This window comes from Phaethon aethereus (genome assembly GCF_964289735.1).
Source record: "Phaethon aethereus genome assembly, chromosome: 17".
NCBI classification, from domain to species: Eukaryota; Metazoa; Chordata; class Aves; order Phaethontiformes; family Phaethontidae; genus Phaethon; species Phaethon aethereus.
In genome coordinates this window covers 1,150,330-1,164,440 of record NC_138593.1, presented here as the reverse complement: position 1 = coordinate 1,164,440, position 14,111 = coordinate 1,150,330, and the positions used below count along the sequence as shown (strand labels likewise).

The 14,111-nt window shown below is 59.8% G+C and overlaps 1 protein-coding gene across 1 annotated transcript in view; it reads left to right on the top strand.

Annotated features, from left to right (window-relative positions):
- The window catches only part of MYO18B (myosin XVIIIB), a gene marked incomplete at both ends in the record, with an annotated part of 71,792 nt that overhangs the window by 35,545 nt on the left and 22,136 nt on the right, over positions 1-14,111 (top strand). The window contains 9 exons of the mRNA XM_082007830.1: positions 798-921; positions 1,644-1,844; positions 1,954-2,064; positions 4,026-4,130; positions 7,074-7,220; positions 11,076-11,189; positions 11,598-11,714; positions 12,489-12,572; positions 13,591-13,728. Of these exons, the coding sequence (XP_081863956.1) occupies positions 798-921; positions 1,644-1,844; positions 1,954-2,064; positions 4,026-4,130; positions 7,074-7,220; positions 11,076-11,189; positions 11,598-11,714; positions 12,489-12,572; positions 13,591-13,728 (1,141 nt within the window). The remainder of the gene's footprint in view (positions 1-797; positions 922-1,643; positions 1,845-1,953; positions 2,065-4,025; positions 4,131-7,073; positions 7,221-11,075; positions 11,190-11,597; positions 11,715-12,488; positions 12,573-13,590; positions 13,729-14,111) is intronic.

Sequence of the window (14,111 nt, the reverse complement as noted above, 5' to 3'; positions counted from 1 at the left end):
CGCTGGGTGCTGGGGCACCCTCCGTGCTGGTCCCAGGCTCTGGTGTGCCCTTAGTGTGGCCGTGCCCGTGCCGGGAGTGCTGTTGGCAAACTGGGTACCAGGAGGGGAGCCCTGTAGCCAAGAAATGACCCCCCGTGTTTTACTGCTGCTGTTTGGTACCCGTGAAGGAAATAGGTTTTCTGCCCAAAAATAGGGTACCAAGGCCAAGCAGGCACAGAAAACGCGGGAAATCACCAACTGCTTGCTTTATGATTTCTTTTCATTTACACTTTGTTGCCGGTATTCGCTGCTTTGCCTGTTTTGAGACGCCGACTGTGGGCTGGGGCTTGGTCCGACCCAGACATAGGAAGGTGCTGAGAAGCTCCAAGGATTATTACCCCAAAGCAGCAGCGCTCCCTGAGCTGGAACCAAACCCTCGGTGTGGCAGAGTCCCGGCCGGCCCTGGGGACAGAGCTTCCCACAGCGGGAGGGGGCAGAGGGCTGCTGCCCACGCCCAGGCGCGTTTCGGGGTGTTTTGGGTCTGTAGCAGCTGATCGCAGCAGGTTTTTGCGCTCCGCTCTTGGCAAGCACCCGCGTGCACAGCACTGCCGCCCCACGCCATCCGCTTCCCGTGGCTGGCACTTGGCGCGGAGTCATTAGGGATTCACAAAATGATGGCAGCCCTTTGCAGACAGTAGGCTGCTTTTTTTTTTTTTTTGTCCTCTCAAAAGCACTTGGAAAGCCCAGTGCCAGGAGAAGCTGCTTGCTGCCTGGTGAGGCTGCAGCTCGGGAGAGGTGACGTGTGTTTTCCCCTCCAGGTTCGATCTGCAGTTAGCTCAGGCCTTGGGAGAGTCTGCCTTTGAGAAGAGCCTCCGTGAAAAAGTGTCACAGGAAAACACCAGCATCCGGTGGGAGATGGGCAAACTTCAGCAGAGCTTAGAGGTAAGAGGAAGACATCCCACTTCGCTGCATTCTATTCCGTTTCGGGAGCAGCTCTCAGGGCAAAGCCATTATCTTTGCAATTATAGCGGAGGCAATCAGGCACAAACCCGGCAACTGGTTTCTAATTTCTTTCAGTGCAGTTCTAGGATGTGCCTGATGTATTTAAATAGCATTATCCTCTGCCAGAAGACAGGCTGCCACTTTTTACAAGTGGTACCCATCCCATGGTTTAGCTAATTAGGCCCACCCTCATTTTCTCTGGAGTCACTTGTGCTCTTCTTCACACCACTGTCTGCAATCTCACCTGCGAGAAGCCACAGGTCTGTGCCCTCGTGGGACGGTGCTGCCCTGGGCACTGGCCAAGCCCCCCGCAGCGGCAGGGGCACGGCGGGCTGGGGCTGGGGGGAGCTGCAAGGCGGTTGCCAGCCACCCCAGGCAGTGGGGGCTGCGGGGAACCCGCGTCGGGGACAGCCCGTGGGGAGAAGGCGGCGAGGTCAGGAGCGAGTGAGCAGAACCAAGAGGGAAAGGATTGCTCGGGCTCATGGTGAGGACGGGGCTGTCGGTGCAGGGAGGGGGCTGCCTGCTGCCTGCGGCTGCTCCAGGCTGTTTCTGATGATGCAGTTGGAAAGGGTCTGGGTTTTAAGAGAGGGGCGCATGTGCAAGCCCTCCCTCCCACGTTTGAGGCTCGGCTGCTGACCCTCCACTCTGCCCCTGCTGAGCAGAAGAAGGAGGCGGAGGCAGCCAGCCTGGCACAGCGGGCAACCGTGCTGGCTGGCCGGGTGCAGGAGCTCAGCACCCCCAGCGCCCTGGACGCCCGCGCCGTGCCTGCGCTCAGGAAGCAGCTCTGGGACCTGGAGGCCAGCGCTGCTGAGCAGCGGAAAGAGCTGGAGCGGCAAACGGCTGCTGTCGATCACCTGGAGCAGGTAGCGTGGCCCCCACCCGGGCTGGGGCCGGGCGTGCCGGGGATGTTCGTCCCCGCACCTCCCTCGTCCCGCCGGCGTTGCGTGCAGCCTCTGTGCGTTCATCTTTCAGCTCCACCAGAGGCTGGAGCTGGAGATAGAGCGGATGAAGCAGATCCACCAGAAGGAGCTGGAGGACAAGGACGAGGAGCTGGAGGACGTGCGGCAGTCCTGCCAGCGGCGGGTAGGTTGGCGCCGGGTGGGGGCACAATGCTGGGTGCTCCCCAGGGCGTCCCTGTCCCCAGTGCAGAGGAGGAGCCGTTCCCAGGGCTCCTTCCCTTCCAGGGAGTGGCGCGGTGGGCGAACGCTGCTTTCCCACCGCCAGCCTGGCATAAGCCCCATCACAGCCCCGGGGTGCGAAGTCAGCGCCTGGGCCAGGCGTGAGTCCCTGCCGCGCTGGAGGGGCTGTCGGGGACGGTGCGCGAGAGCCACGTGCGAGGCAGCACACGGGCAGGGTGCTCCCGGTAACACCAGCGTCACGCCAAGGGCGCCAACTCCAGCCAGCCAGGGCTTCGTGTTCGGTGATATCGAACAGAAAATACCCCTTCGACAAGGCCTTGAGGCAGCCGGGGGGTCAGTGGCTTGCAAGCACAAAGCCCAATTTCTCCCAAGTCCCCAGGGTGTTCGGTGCGGGGCTGCGTGGTAACAGCCAATTCCCATTAGGCCTGGGGCATACCTGGCTGTCGATACTGAATTAACATTGCTGAGGCTTAATGAAGCGGCCGGTGGGGCTTTGCACGTGCTATTTTAGGAAGACAGGACAAGTGGGAAGGCAAACGAGGCAATCTCTGCTCCTCCTGCTCTTGTCAGCACGTAGCCGTGCCCTAAGCCGCAAGGCTCCGGGGGCTGGGGGGCTGCCACAGGGCGCAGGCACTGCCGTTTCCCGCCGCGCTGCCCTTGCTGGGTGGTGCAGCCGCGGCTCAGTGCTGCTCTCTCCCCTCCCCACTGGCCAGTTTTTGCCGAAGCTCGGGGCGGGTCGCGAGGACGCGTCGCTCGGGGCTCCTGCCAGGGTCCTCCCTGCCCTTCTGTGCCGCTCCGCCGGTCTAACTGCCCTGCGCAGGGAGCAAGGTACTGCCAGCGCCGCTGGAGGAGATGCAGCGCTCTCGGCCGACGGGGTGTCGTTCATCCTTTCTCTCCCTCACCCTGCGTGGCCTGAGTGTTATTTTCCAAATGAGTAAATGGCAGAGCCGCTCCGGAGAGCAATCAGTGTTTAGCAGCCTGCTCCCGTTCCCTTTTTAAACCCTGTTTTTGAACAACAGCTGGGGGTGCAGGAGGCGGCTGGGGCAGGGAGGGCTCCGGGGAGCTGTGCCAGGGTCGCAGCCCGGCACGTCCGCTCCTGCGGGCGCAGCCGCGCAGCTGCTTGCGAGGGGAGGAGCGGGCTGTGAAATGGGCTGGCTTGCTTTGTTAACACGTTCCCACCGCCCGCAGCCCCCGCTGGACTTGCTGGACCTCTCAGAGCTGCACGGCAGAGCTCTGCAATGCCGCCCACCCCGGCCCGGTTCCCTCCTGCAAAGCGCTTGCCGTTGCTGCAGTGCTGTGGGTCGGCGATGCCTGAGCTGAGGGACGCAGGCTCCTGCGCTCAGCGCTGGCGCTGAGGCTCCCTTTGCTCCCAGGAGCGGCACAAATCCTGCCTTTACGGCACGCTCTGCCCCTCGAGGCCGCTGTCACCTCCTCGCTGGTGGAGAGCTGGAGCGAGGAGCGCGCTGCCTGCTTGGCTCTGGTCCCGGGATGCCCTGAGGAAACCTGGAGATGTTAGAGCCGACCCCTCGTCTAGCTTGGCTGAAGGCCCTGTGTTACTGCGCCAGGACTGCAGGGACAGCCCCTGGGGAGCTCCGAGCGTGCCTCGCAGGCGAGGGGGCACAAACGGCCCATCGTGTCCTCAAAAGTCCTGCAGGCTCCTGGACTGCTCCCCCTCGCTCCTCCTGGCCAGGAGCAGTTGCGTTGCTCAGGGAGCAGTGGGTGCTCAGGGGGACGTGGCCCAGGCCCCGGCTGCAGTGATGGGAGGCTTCGGTGCACACCCTGTCCCGGGCGCTGCCCAGCCGCCCAGGTCCCCGCCGTGCTGGTGGCCGTGCCCAGCCAGCGTGCCAGGCTTCGGTGGGGCACGGCCGGGCTCTGAGCATGGCTGGGGTTGTCTCCCACGCACAGCTCCGGCAGCTGGAGATGCAGCTAGAACAGGAGTACCAGGAGAAGCAGACGGTGCTGCATGAGAAGCAGGACCTGGAAGGGCTCATCGGCACCCTGTGTGAGCAGGTAAGAGGACGGTGCCCGCGCCGGGGCTGCTGGCGGGGAGAAGCGTGCTCCGCTCTCCTTGCTGCTACCTCCCGGCCAGCCACGCCGCTCCGCTGGCTGTGCCCCGGCTCACAACACCGCCCGTAAAAAAGGGAGTGTGAGTGCATGCATGGGTGCCGCTGGGGCGGCAGCTTGGCTGCTCACGCACGTGCAGCCGGCTGCGATGCCCTCCGTCCCTCGCCTCTTCCCGAAAGCACCCGTCAGAGCCGCGGCGCGTGCCGCAGCGGGCACTGGCTGCCGGGAGGGTTTCGGGGCTGCAGGCGTCGTGCAGGAGACGGCCAGTCCCACTCAGGACCCACGGAGGGGAACCGTTCACTTTTGTACGGGAGAATGATCTAAGCGGGGCAGGCATCTGCTTTTTGCTGCTGTTTTCCTGAGAGTCAAACTAACCAGGACTAATGCTGGAGCAGCTCCAACTGCCCAGAAAAGTAGTTTATCTGATTCTGCTCTTTGCAAAGGAATTCTATCCCAGACACATTTGTCGAGCAAATCCTTTTTCACTCGCCGATGTGTCTGTGGCAGTGACTGAAGTGCACGTAATGGGAAAAGCACACGCAGCTGCTCCCTGTTAAATTAGAAGGCCAGGGGCTGAACGCCGCCTTGCTGCACAGCATTTGTCGGCTTGGGCAGCGCTCGGCATCGCCGAGCAGCCAGGCCTGGAGGCCATCTCACGCACCGGCTCCTGCTGAAGGAGCTCTGGTGACCAAGCGAGGTCCCGCCTGGCCCTTCCCTGGGGCCACGGTGCTGCCGGGGCCGAGGACGGCGTCAGTCCGGCGCGTTCCGAGCTGCCATCTCGGTGCTGCTGCACCCCAGGGCTCCCCGGAGCTCAGCGAGGCTGGGTGGATGCCGATGCCTCCCGGCGCGCACAGGGGAGGAGGGTCTGGTTATCTGGAGCTGTGGTATCTCGGCAGCGCATCCTCCGGCCGCTAGCGCAAGCCGACCGGATTTCACCGTTGCACCAGGCTTGGCGATTGCCTGTGGTCGTTAAACAGGATGAATCTGGGAGCTTCGCGACTCTGGAATGGTGGGCGTATTTCAAGTAGACACAAAATGGTCTGACGAGGCTTATCCATAACGTCCCCCCGGCTGCCGGCTTACAAAATGTTTCGGGAACTGTCAGAATGAATCTTACTGTATAAAAGCGGGGTATTATTGCAACGGCCTCTCAGTCCAACAGGCCCCTCTTGTTCGGTGGAGGAGAACTAAGATGGATGAGGAGGGAGCGGGAGCTGCACGGAGCAAAGCCGGGGATGCCCTCGAGGAAAGGCACCTTCTCCTTCCCAGGAGCATCCCCAGGCGCTGCCCGGGCAGCCCCGGCCCCCGCCAAGAGGGGAAGGGGAGATGGCATAGTGTGTCTGGGTATTGACATGGAGTGAGCGAAATACAGCCGGAGTCTCAAAAGCAGCGCTCAGATGAATTCCTGGCTTTGTAACTGAAGCAGCACCAGGCTGCAGTGGTGGGAGGTGGTGGCGGCTGCTGTACCCGCTGCTTCCAGTTACGATACAAAATCCCTCCTCTGTGGCAGCAGGCAGACCCCGAGTTCGGGAAAAAGGTGCTGAACGGCATCCAAGATGCAGTCTGCAGGGATGGCAGGGATAACAGCAGATCTGCCGCGCGGCAGTGTTGCTATAAATGCCGCCTGATTTACAGCGGACGGTGTGCTTCAGAGCCGTTTATTAAAAAAGAGAAGGAAAAAAACCAAAAGCCAACCCAGAAAACTAATTAAGGAAATGGAGATGCCGACGGTTTCTGGTTCCAGCAAACGCCAGCCAGCTCTAAACCACGTTACAAGGTCAAATCCGCACAATTCATTTTATCCAGTGAACAGAAAATAGGAGAACGGGTTTAAAACAAGAAGAGCCGTGGAAAGCAGACTAAATGGAAAACGCTCTTATACTTCAATTAGTCTGAAATCAAGCACTGAAACCGTGTCCCTGTTTATTTGGTGTTTTTCTCATTCTTTTCTCCTCGTAGCCATGGTTGCTCTCAGCTTCCAGGAGCAGCGTAGAGGGTGGCTTTTTTTTTAAGGTGCTTCCTACTTCCCTTCTTTAAAAGGCTTCAGAGTAACGTGGTGACGCCACACTGCCCGGGGACGAGCCTCCAAAACCACCCAGCAGTTATTTTCCGCCAGCACTGCCGGGGGTTCGCGCAGGCGATTGCTGCCTCCCGCGCCGAAGGCGGCGGCGGCTGACGGGGCTCCAGCTGCTTGCGTTAGAGCTGTGCAAATAACGCCTAATGAAGCTTGCCTCGTCAGCGTTTCCCTTCTTCCTCCCCCTTTCCCCTTTGGGCAGACGTTCTCCTTTGTCACGCTTTTCCCCCAGGGAGCAGAGGGATTTTTCCGGCTTTTTTTTCTTTCATGCAATGACTTTTGCATCTTCTGCGCCAGCTCTCGGCACAGGCTCTGGACCCACATCTTCTGGGCCAGGGTGGTGTCCCGGGTTGGGACAGCGCCCGGTGGCGGCGAGGACAGGGCGCTGTGGCTCTGGGGACCCGCGGCGCCCGCCTGTGCCCCCGGGTCGTGCGGCCGGGCTGTCCCTCTGGCGCTGGGCAGGCACAGGGCTGGCGGAGAGCAGCGGTGGGTTGATGTTTTCAGAGGAACGGCTTTCTGGTGGGGGAAAAATGCGGTGTTTTTTGGGGGAATCTGCCAGTCTTGATGTGGGTGTAATTTATTTTCTCCCTTTTATTTAACTACTAAATTATTTTTGTTTGATAAAGAGGGAAAATTGCAATATCCGTACATAGATATTTAATATCTTCTCGCGTCAAGGCTTCAGCATTGCCAGAATATTTCCCTGTTCCCAAACCATGGGGGGAATGCCTTGGGGCGGGACGGAAAGGTCCGACGGAGGATTTGCAGAGCGGGGCAGGGCGGCGGGCTCAGGACACCCCCTCTCCCCTCCCCAGATCGGCCACCGTGACTTCGACGTGGAGAAGCGGCTGCGGCGGGACCTGCGGCGGACGCGCGCCCTGCTCGCCGACGTGCAGCTGCTGCTGGCAGCCCCCGGGGAGCCCGGCGCCGGCGCGCAGGAGCTGCAGCGGCTGCGCGCACAGGTGGGTGCCTTTGGGCGCGCGGGCATCCCCCTGCCCCTCGGAGCACCAGCCTTCTCCTCGGCCGAGGGGAGGCTGCGAGGAGCATTTGCGGGTCTCCCGGCTTTAACTGCGCGCGGGGCGAGCGTTCACCGCCCGCACCGGGGTGAGAAGTGCCTCCTGCGCGGACGAGGCTTGTCTTGTAAGGAGCGCTTCTCTGTAGTTAAGCCAACAAGTGGTTAAGTATTTTTTTCCTTTTTTTGCCCGTAGCCCTGCTAATTACCTTCTGTTCGGCGCGTTTTCTCTGTCTAATAAGGAGCTCCAGAGGCACTGCGTCCCGGACGTGTTGCCATAGGGATGCTGTGAGGCAGGAGCAGGGATCGCAGCGGATTTGCCATAGTTTAAATGCGGTTCACAGCCGGCGCCGAGCGACCCGGCGAGCGGCTGCCCGCGGGTGCCGTGCTTGTGCCCGCACTGTGCCGCCGGCCGGGGACAGTGGCAGCCCCGGGGTGAGCGCGGGGTCCGCGGGGTGCCCTGCCACGGGGGGCCCATCCCCGGGCTGGCCGTGCACGTGCGTCCCGCCGTGCCAAGCACCGGGGCTGAGCTAATGATGCCAGTCCTCCGAAACCGCTCCGTAATTAATCTGTACCGTACATTTCCCCTGGAAACAAACTCATCGGGAGGCATGAGCCGTTCCAACAACATTGAGGTGTAATTGAGACAACGGTTCTGCATAAATAACATCTGTGAGCAGCAGCTGCTCCCACCGGTGCCGAGGGAGAAGGGGAAGGTGAGCTCGGCCTGACGTGGCCGCCGGAACGCCGGTGCCCGTGCCACTGATCTGGACGGCCAGGGCGGGGGACGGCCATGGCTCGGGCCGGCAGCAGGAACGGCCGTTTTTGGCGCTCCTGAGCCCTCTCTCGGACAGTATTGATGTAACGCCACGCTTACCAGTCATCGCCTCGGTACCTCCCAAAGCCCGCGTCGGGGCTGGAGGTGATGCGCAGCCCCTGCTTCGCTCTTCCCCAGCCCCGCTGCCCTCAGCGGGGCTGGGCCCCGCTCGGCGCCGCAGTCGCTGCCGCGGAGGGGGGGACCCCTTCCGCGTGCCGATCCGAGGGACCGAGCGGCGACGCCGGGGCGCTCGCTCTGCCCGGCGGGAGTGGCCGTCCCCGTGGCGTCCAGCCACGCCTTGCCGGGGGAGTAGCGCCTCGTTCCGCGAGCAGCCCGGTCCCTGCGGCGAGGCGGGCTCGTGCGGGAGGTTGCTTTCTCTTGGCCGTGGCCGTGGTGCCATACGGTCTGTCCCTGGCTCGCTGCCGGCTCCCTCGGTGGGTGGCCTCTGCCCGGCTGCCTGGCGCTTTGGAGGAGGACTGCGGAAAGCCTTAATATCAGGAATATTGGCTTTTTGCTGCGCCGCCAACGCTGAGGCTCTGCGTGCGTTAAAAACGCCTCATGATGATGCTGTCCTTTAAATTGAAACCGTTTCTAATATCATTCATGACAACTTTCTCAAAAGCCAGTACATCCTACCACCGGCCCACAAACCTCCACAAGACGGAAAACTTTGCTCAAGTGCTACATTTCCGTTAATCAAAATCCATATGGCTAGAAATATAGCATTGTTTCTTAATAAGGCTGAAGCATCCATTTTACGCAGGTATTTAACAGATGGTGTAGCACAGCAAACTAATGTTCAGAAGTTCATACATTATGCATTTCTGGGGTGGGATTTCAATTTATTCTTCCCAAGCGGGGAAAATTCCATTACGGGAAGTGAAATGGAAGCTGGTATTTAATGAGACGTCCTGGAGACGTGTTTCTCTCTGATTAAACTACCTGGAGTTTTAGTGTAATCGCGGCAGGGGAAAGGGCAGTCCCAGGGGCTGGTCATGGATGGGGTTGCTTCTGGAGGAGCCTGAAGCGGGTGGAAAAGCCCTCAGCCATAAAACCAGGAGCTGGTCAGAGCGGCGTCTCCCACGCCTCCCAGCAGCTCTCGCCCGGGTCGTTGCAGTGCCGGCTGCCTGAGCTTTGTGCGAAACATAAAAGCTATATTTTTCAGCTGGCGGAAGAAAAGGGAACACGGCGCATGTCGCTGTGCAGATGTGCAAATAGACCGACTGGACAATCCACCCTCAGGGGCTGCGTTTGGGCGCGGGAGCATCATTTTAAATAAGAGTGTTGCAGCATTCAAACTGCTGAACGTCTCCATGCCAGAGCTTTATACTTCCCCCGGTGAGCAGCTTCTGGCTGGCACGGCAGCTGGAGACCCAGCGATGCTCGGGGTTATTTCTTCCCATCCGTTCCTCGGTTCGTGCAGGGGTGGCAGAAGGGCTCAGCGATGGAAGTGGTGGTCCCGGGGGGCAGCGACCAGCCACCGCCCCAGCCTCGGTGGTGGGACGACGGGCACCCCGGGGCAGATGCCTGTTTGCTTCCAGAGGTTTTGCTGGTGTTGCTGGTGGGAGCCGTCGGTGTTGTGCCTCGTGGCGATGGAGGGCATGTTCTCTGCCCGATGATCTCGCCGAAGGAGTTAAAAATAGGGGATGCAATTTAGGAAGGAAGGCGGAGACTGAAGATCACAACCCTCCGACGTTTCCACGTACACCAGTGAGGCCATTGCTCTGGCCCTGGGATGGAGTGGGAAGAGGTTTCTGTCGCTGCTGGCTGTTGCAGCGGCGTTGGGCCACGCTCCACGCGTGGCCAGCCTGTGGGGCGCGGGGTGCTGTGTCCCACCATGCACGCGGCTCTCTCTTGCAGCGGGCCGGCAGCGAGGAAGGCGGCCGGCGTGCCGGCGCCGCGCTGCAGGGCTGGGAAGCGGCCGTTCGGAGATCGCGCTGTGCCAGGTAGAGGGAAAGAATCATTGACTTTAAGGGAAAAACGATTTCCCTTTCCTCTGCAGGGTAGGCACTGAGGAAGCAAATTACCTGCTCAGCCTTTCCAAGTAGGTCTCAATCACCCCAAACAGTTGAGGGAAATGAGCCGAGGATTGCCCCAGTTACGGTACTTTGTAATCCCCCTTTTTTTTTGAGGGATGGATTAGAAAAAGACAGGTCAACCCCGAGAAAAGAGCCTCAAATGCTCAGACTCTCACCGTGGTGCTCAGCGGCTCCCGTTGCCCCCAGGAGCTCTGCATCCTCTGCAGGGTTGCGGGGACCGGGCACGGGAAATGAGCAGCAAGCGGAGGGGTTTAGTTTTCTTTTTCACAAAGAAAAGAAAGAAACCCAAGCAAGCAGGGCAAGGAATGGGGTGTTCAGGTACAGCCTACGTAAACTCCTCCGTCCTGGCGGTGTCAGTTTTTGGGATGACGCTGCATCTTCCAGATGTTTGCAGCCCATTTAAGATCATTGTAGTCTTAATGGCTGAGCTATAAAAACCGCAAGCAAATTAGCATTTATAAATGTGATATTTCATGTGTATTTGCAAATGCAATTTATGCCACGTGAAAAGCCCATTTGCAAACTCCGAATCATGAATTGCTCTAATCAGGAATTACATGTAATTCACATAATTTTGCAAATTAATGATCCCAGCCTTACCTCACCACGGCAGTGCCAAGGCAGAGGGTGGCTGTGCAGGTTAAGGCGCTTACTCCAGCCCTCAGCAGGGCAGCCAGCGGTGCGAGGATCCGGGGTTAGGTGTGCCCAGGGAAGCCCTGCCGCACCGGCTGGGAAGGGAAGAGTTCTCACTCTAACCCAGGAGCAGACGGGCTGAAGAGCAACGCAGGTTTTAAAAGGTCGGGTTTCCGTCTGCATCAGCAGGGGAAATGCTCCGAGGGTGAAGGGAGAAGAGATGTGGCCGTGTGGCAAGGGGAACAGCGTAATCGGCACGTGGCTTCTGCAGACGCCGAGCGCTCCTCTGGTTATGATCTCCCTCAATTGTTCCCAGCTGGAAGAGAGCGAAGCAAAGTGCGCGGAGGCTCAGAGGTCCCAGCAGACGGCGGCCCTGGAGCTGGAGAACTTGCACACGGAGCTGGAGACCCTCAGCAGAAACAAGACCCTGGTGCGCTCGTGGAGATGCAGCCTGGGCTGGGGAGGTGGGAGGGCAGCGGCGCGGTCCTACCTCCTCGTGTTTGATAGCGATAATCAGCTTTTTTTACTAAATCAGCAATGCTCCGCATATTTACGAAATCACCCAGCATGTTTACTAATATATTAATGTTTACTAAAATTAGGGAATATTGGGAACAGCGCCCGGGTGGCCAAAGGGATGGATAAAATCAGTACAAGGGCGCAGCGTCCCGTAGTCCCCCTCTGCAGATACGCAGGAGCTCCCTTCGCCTCTCCTGGTGCGAGTACGGCACCGGAGGCTGGCGGCCACGTGTCCCAGAGGACCCCGCGGTCCGGGCACGCTGTGCGGTGGGTCCCCCGTGCGACGCGCGAGCCAGCAGCCCCGCCGGTCCTTCCGCAGGTTGACGAGCAGCTGTACCAGCTGCAGCACGAGAGAGCCGACCTCCTGAAACGCATCGACGAGGACCAGGAAGACCTGAACGAGCTCATGGCGAAGCACAAGGCTCTGATCGCCCAGGTAGGAGCCGGGGCAGTGGGGGTTCGGCAGCGTTCCCCTCCCCGGCAGGGCGCTTGGAAAACCCCGCAGCCTGGCTGAGCGCAAACGGCGGCGCCCGTCGGCGCGCGGCGGCTTGGGGACCCCGGGAAGCAGATGCTGTGATGAGAGGAAAGGAATGGCTCACGGCTACGCTCCTCTCGCCCATAGTTTTGAGTCTTCTTTCAAGAGGTGTCTTGGCTTTAGTTTCAATAGTTGGGAAATCCTACTGCATCCCTGTCTGGATCCCTTTCTATTCTTTCTTTCACTGCTTTCTCATGCAGAGCTTAAAAAGTGTTGACAGACAGCCCCGGGGCTTTCTGCGCAATATCCAGACTAAGGTAGCTCTCCCAAAGGGCCGTACCTGGAGCTGAGGGACTCTTGGGCTCCCGGCAGAGCAGGGGGAGGCTGGCAAGACTGAAAATTCACCGTCTGATGCCCCTTGCAGTGGTGTTACAGAGCTGGGAGTCTGTCTGGAAGGACTTCGAGGACAGAAATGACCTTGACAAGATGGTTTCTGTCCCGATCTGCAAACATTTGTTTTGAAATAATTTTCAAATTATTTCAAACTTTCCTAATGGAAAGTTGCATGCAGTCAGGAGAATTAAGCTCCTTCAGTCCAGTGCAGGGGTGGCTCACTGTTTCGGTGGCAGGAGGTGCAGGCAGGAGCCAGCCTTCGGCACCGCGCTCCTTGCGGCACGTGCCCTCTGCTTCAAGCCCTCGGGTCCGCTCCCACCGCTGCGCTTTCTCTTTCCGCAGTCGGCAACGGATATCGCTCAGATCCGGGAGCTGCAGACACAGGTGGAGGATGTGAAGAAAGAAAAGCAGAGCCTTCAGGAGAAGGTAAGTCCTCCCCAGCCCGTAGCACCCAGCGCTGAGGGGCGAGAGCCATCCCACCATCCTCTGATGTCTCTGTGCCAGTCGTGGATGTCGTGTTCTTGTCTGGAGTCAGACCGAGTCTCTACCCCGGCGGTACAAAGCCATTTGGTAACACGGCCCGGTTCCTCTGCTCTTCCTAACGCGCTGTGCACGCCCCCGAGAGCAGGACGGGGCCAGGACGGGCTGCAGGGCTCTGCCGGCCATGGCCTTGGGCTGGAGAAGGCTTTCCATGGCAAGGCTCTGGGGATGGAGAGCCCCAGTTCTCCCTCCTCCCTTCCCGAGCTGCTGGCATGGGGCTGAGCCCGGCACGGGGCTGAGCCGGGCAGGTGCCGGCGGGCGCTGCTCTGCCTCGCCTCTGCGGCTGCCCTGGCCCTCCCAGAGCGCCTGGATTTCGTTTTAAACACATGAGTAATCCCATTAACTTAAGTGCTATATTGGAGCGCAGCTAAGCTGCCCAGGAATCGGAAGCAGGACTGGCTCCCTCCGAGGCGGAGTGGGTGGTGCTTTAGAGAGAGGCCAGATAAAAGAAGACAAATTCCCATAGTTCCAGGTGAAATAATACAAAAAAAATACAAAAGGACAGTTTGCTTTGGAGGTCTCAGTGTAACAGCTAAAGAAAAGACTCGGCCCAGGCAGCTTTCCATGCAGAGGTAAATTGTGAATTTTTATGCCTGCGGTCCTCAAAGCGTTTGTGAGAAGAGAAAAGCGAATGAGACCCAGACATGTGTTGTCTTGCCGGCTTGTTTTTCATTCAAAAATGCATGTTTCTGTCATGCATTTTCTGCGTGGTGTTAACAGCAGGGAAGCCTTCAGGAAGCCGAAGGCATTTCCACGCGTTTCCACAGTGCCCAGTCACCTCAGGGGCCGTGAGAGATCCTTGGTGCACGGCACACCAAGGCGAGGGGGATCTGGGAGCGGGACCGGGAGGTGTTTGCACGGGTCAGGGGCCGGGGAGGTGCTAACGCAGCCCGTCTTCGCCCAGCTGCAGGCAGCGCAGGCGAGAGCAGCACGCCTGGAGCAGTGCCCGGCCGAGCGCTCCATCGTCAGCCGGCAGGAAGCCCGCATCCGCGACCTGGAGAGCCAGCTGGACTTCCAGGCCGTGCAGATGAAGCGCTTTGAGGTACCACCTCTTCCCCGCTCGCAGAGGGGGTGCGGAGCCCTGGGGATATACAGCTTGCTTGCGAAAGGCAGGCGCGGCGATGCCACCACCTTGGCTCTGCGGGGAAGAAGGACCTGGGAAGGGGTGGGGAGGGACCGGTGGGGTCTTCTGCCAGCTCCCCTGTGCTTGTGGGTGGTCCATAGGGTTCATGCCGCTGCTGTTATCTACACGCGCTTTACCGCAGTGTTTACTGAAAGCCGACAGTGGGTCCAGTGCTCTAAACACCCAGAGGAACGTACGGTCCCTGCCTCCGGACGCAGAGTGCGGTATGTGCTGACTGCTGAGCACATCGTCACAGCAGCTTTCTGACGGGCACCCCTCTGCTCCGGCGTCGCCCAGAAGTC